The sequence below is a fragment of the Triticum urartu genome, chromosome 7A (assembly GCF_056163025.1).
Source record: "Triticum urartu cultivar PI428250 chromosome 7A, HENAU_Tu73, whole genome shotgun sequence".
Taxonomy (NCBI): domain Eukaryota; kingdom Viridiplantae; phylum Streptophyta; class Magnoliopsida; order Poales; family Poaceae; genus Triticum; species Triticum urartu.
The window spans coordinates 144,738,765-144,743,109 of NC_141879.1; the positions used below are offsets into that span (position 1 = coordinate 144,738,765).

Below are 4,345 nucleotides of genomic sequence, written 5' to 3' on the forward strand. Positions count from 1 at the left end.
GCCCCGTCCTTCTCCGTCCCCAATTTGAACAACCGGCGTCTGATTCCGGCGGGTGGCCGCCGATTCTGGTGGGCAACTGATGATTCTGGTGAGCTATGCGGTGGAATTGCGGCAGCGCATCCTTCCCGACGAGGTTTGACCGGTATAAGGGTCGCCCTTAGTTTGGCCTTCGAACCTTCAAATATATGGGTTTCGGGTGTGGGTTTACGGTGCCTCTTAAAATATTAAAGGTCGGACCACTTGTACGGTTTCTGTTCTGCACATTTTTTTCGGCCAAACCCTTAAAATCTGAAAATTATAAGGGTTTGACCGGTTTTACGGGGTCTGCTAGAGATGCTCTGACAAGGGTGACGCCGCGGAGAGGAACTGAGTAGGCGCATCCTGCCGACCGGCGATGCAGGACAATAGTCACAACTAGTAGTATATCGAAGGAATCGGAAGTAGCAGATCGAACCGGATTGTGTAGCCACAGTCCTCATCACTTACAAATTACAACACAAAGGCACAACAAATTGCCCCGTGGTTGGATGGAAGTCTGAAAACCAAGAATCAGGAGCAAATCATAACTCTTATTCAAAACCTTGTAGTCTATTCCAACTTATGCATGTTTGGTCATACAATTTCTTTGCCAGAAGCATGGAGGAGGAACGTCGACATGCAAAAAGTAGAGCTAGAGCTCATCTTGGAAAGATGTGGCGCATCTGAGGGACCCCGCCTTGAGGCGAGCATTCTCCTTATTGAGCTCCTCCTGCTAGTTGATGTAGTGTTTGGTGATGCAGTTGGGGTTGAGGCAGATGAAGTTCTTGAGCACCTCCCGCACGACCATGTTCTCGGGCAGGATCCTCATGTTCTCCTCGCGGAGGAAGAGGTTCTCCGCCCTGCAAGACCTGCGACACTAGGATGTTAAGTTAAATGAGAAGGAAAAAAAGTGTGGGCAGAGAGCGGCTAGTGTTTGGAAGGAGACCCAGGTATCAGTCCAAAAGAAAGTGGTGAGGCCATTATTCGTGACGACGATTGAGATTTTTTGAAGGGTGGGGAGTTGTGAGTTTATAATTTTCCAGAGGAACGAATGGTTATGTTTGTCAGCAATAGCATGTGTATATAGCCACTATCGTACTAATTTAGAGAAAACTTCATTAGTACATAATTATTCAGTAAGCAAAGTTCTTCAAATCTGGACCATCATATTTTTTGGTTTGCAAACATTTTTTCAAGCAATAACACATTGAGTCTCTATAAGTTTCCTCTGCCGTAAAAAAAGGCTTGACGAATTGCATCAAGTTCTTTCAAAAAAAAGTTGGAAATGCGAAAACAGACATGAAATAGACAACAAGAGTCAAGTACAGAAGAAAGAAAGGTCAACCTAGCACCCCGAGAGCCGAGAAAGTAGACAGGAAATCGAGCCGCTGAGGTATTTGAGAGAGCATTGGACGATCGGTTGGAAGGCTGAAGAGGGGAGCTTGGTGGGGGAAAGAAGTAGGCCTAGATAGGGCTGGGGGGAGGTAGAAACGGCGCATCCGCAGCGATGGAGGGCTGGACGTGGATGGGTAGCTAGGAAGGTAGTCTTGTGAAGATTCAGCAAGAGGACAGTAGCGTTGGCAAACATATCCAGGATTTTTTTGAGTTGCGTGGCAGTATGCATTGTCAGATCGATATGCTACAATCCATCTTATGCTTAAATTTTGATGAGAAGGGCCCAGAAAGCTGCGATGAATTTAGGAAAACCTATCAATCTTAGGCTGTTAAACAAATAACCTGTTCCTTGGATTTGGCGTGTTAGATACTTAGATCTCTCTCCACTTTATCTGATGTAGACCATGTGGTGATGAGCTTCTCACGGTCTCACATCTAACAGGGTTGACGCTGCGGAGAGGAACCAAGCAGCCGCGTCCTGCCGGTCGACGAGCGGGACAATAGTTACAACTCACAAGTCACAACACACAACACAAGGAACGACGCTATCTACTAGTATTATCGAAGGAAACCATGTTTCTTACAGAAGTAGCAGAACCGGCTTTTCATGAAATATAATCTCATACATCGAATTGAGTAGGTAGATCTCCTTTGTTCTGACTTCTCCCAGGAGTAATGTTGGAGCTTCCTATGGTGGCTCCAACTAATAAATGAGTACGAACTAGAGTACAAGACTTCTGCGGCAGTTTGTGTAGGCACAGTCCTCAGTTACAACACAAAGGCACAACAAATTGCCCACGACTCCATGAAGATCTGACAACTAAGAATTATTCAGGACCAAATCATGTCTCTTATTCGAAACCTTGTACTAGTTTATTCGAACTTATGCATGTTTGGTCATACAATTTCCTCGCCGAAAGCATGGCGGAGGAACGTCGACATGCAAAAAATAAAGCTAGGATTCATCTTGGAATAGGGCTGGACACGAGCCGAGCCAAGCCGAGTTCGGTCCGAGCCTAGATTTGGCTCACCATGAACGAGCCATGCTCGGCTCGGCTCGCTAGTTGAACGAGCCCGCATCTGGAGGCTCGGCTCGTCTTGCCTATGGCTCGGTCCAGCCCGAGCAGCTCGTTTTGCCTCTGGAGGCTGGGTGCGTGGGCGTACGGGCGCCTCAGGCGAGGTTGGCTTGACGGCGTTGAGGGGAGCACGACGGAGACGTGCCGGCATGGCAAGGTCGGGCGTCTGGTGCGTCGAACGCAGGTGGCTAGCCTCCGTAGCAGTTGATCTTGCTTCCTCTCGTACGTGTGCATCCAGCCAACTCCAGGATTCAATCAACGTGCTTCAAGTTTTGTACTTGTGTCCAAGAATCAATCAACAGGCTGGTGATGCGTGCGTGCGCTGCCGCCGCTGGATGCGCTCGTGCGTGCCGACGCCGGTGGCAGGATGCGTCGTGGTGGCATGCAGGAAATAGCTTGGCGAGAAGCGTGGGGCGGCGGTGGCGGCGGCAGCGAACCCTAGCGGGAGGAGACAGTGGAGACGATGCGACTCGCTGGGTTGGGCTGGTTGCGCTCCTCTGCTGGGCTGCGTGATTGCGTCGCGTCCTGGGCTTCGGCTTCGGACGAGCCACCGAGCTGGACCGGGCCAAAACAGGCTCGACTCGGTCGGCCAACGGGCCCATTTCACGTGGCTCGGCTCGGCCTATTTAGCTCTCCGGCCGAGCTGAGTCGGGCCGAGCTGGAGCAAGCTCCGAGCCGAGCCCATTAGCCCGTTCGGACGTCCAGCCCTACTTGGAAAGATGTGGTGCAGTGGAGGAGCCCCGCCTTGAGGCGAGCGTTCTCCCGATTGAGCTCCTGCTGGTCGATGCAATCCTTGAGGACGCAGTGGGGGCAGGTGGCGGAGTTCTTGAGCGCCTCCCGCACTGCCATGATCTCGGAGCGGAGACTTGTGTTCTCCCAGCGGAGGAAGCGGTTCTCCAGCCGCTCGTGCTCAATCAGCCATGCCATCATAAAGATTCCAGCCCGTTAATTGCATCACGGATCGAGGACACGAGATCGAGAAAATGAAAAAATAGAGAACTATGGAGCAAATCAGAGATCCAGTCCATAACCCATACCTTGATCTGTGTCCGGTGGTTCTGGAACCAGGATCTGACCTGCTTGGTCTCCAGACCAAGCTCGCGTCCAAGCTGAGCGCACTGGATCTCATTGGGGTGGTCGTACTTCTTGTACGACCTGCGCGCGCACACATACATAATTGATTAGTTTCTGTCACTAGTGTCTAGTACGCAGTAGTATGAAGATGCATAGAACAGCAAATCACGGGAAATGGACAAAAATGAAGATATTAAGAGATTAGAACCTACTCCTCCAACTTCTGGACCTGCTCCTGTGCGTGGCGGCGTTGGCGCTTCCGGCGCTCCTGCAGCTGCTGCTGGCTGTCGGAGCCCCCCTGCTGGTGGTCGCCGAAGTCCATGGCTCTCGCTCGCTCTCTCTTGGAGGCTGGCTATAGAAGGAGAGGATGGAAGGGGAGCGATGGCTTTTTGCTCTGATGTGTGATTCCTCCCGGCCGGTGCTCTCCTATTTATACAGAAGCCTTGGTAACGCCAACATTGTGCTGCTCACTGCCAGTGCCAACCCATGGTATCGTCATTTCCTTCTTTGGCTCCATCTACTAACCACCCCCGCTCCTTGGCTTCTTTCGTCCATCTTGCTCGAGAAGCCCCGATCCTTGGCTTCTTTCGTCCATCTTGCTCGAGAGCCCCCGCTCCTTGTGTTGGGTACTTGCGTTTGCATCTCCTCCTCTCTTTTGGTGGGTGCACATATATTAGAATGACTTAATTCCGTCTTTTTTTACCTACTAATTAATCTTTTGCCAGAATTACCATTATTTGAGGAAAACCTTAGAGAGTAGCTAGAGTACTTCCTGGAAAATA

General features: G+C 50.7%; 1 protein-coding gene across 1 annotated transcript; it reads right to left on the reverse strand.

Annotated features, from left to right (window-relative positions):
- Positions 1-549: 549 nt before the first annotated feature.
- LOC147958639 (homeobox-leucine zipper protein ROC8-like) lies at positions 550-3,949 on the reverse strand. Its single transcript, XM_087535802.1, has 3 exons — positions 3,776-3,949; positions 3,527-3,644; positions 550-887 (listed from the first exon to the last, which is right to left on the reverse strand). The coding sequence occupies exons 1-3, from the start codon at positions 3,883-3,885 to the stop codon at positions 735-737; spliced, it is 381 nt and encodes a 126-aa protein (XP_087391928.1). The 5' UTR covers positions 3,886-3,949; the 3' UTR covers positions 550-734.
- Between the last annotated feature and the right edge of the window lie 396 nt (positions 3,950-4,345).

Coding starts and splice junctions, on each gene's coding strand:
- LOC147958639 (XM_087535802.1), bottom strand. CDS start 3,885: ATGGACTTCGGCGACCACCAGCAGGGGGGCTCCGACAGCCAGCAGCAG. Junction 3,645..3,775: donor CAGGTCCAGAAGTTGGAGGA/GTAGGTTCTAAT, acceptor GTGCGCGCGCAG/GTCGTACAAGAAGTACGACC. Junction 888..3,526: donor ACCACCGGACACAGATCAAG/GTATGGGTTATG, acceptor CTAGTGTCGCAG/GTCTTGCAGGGCGGAGAACC.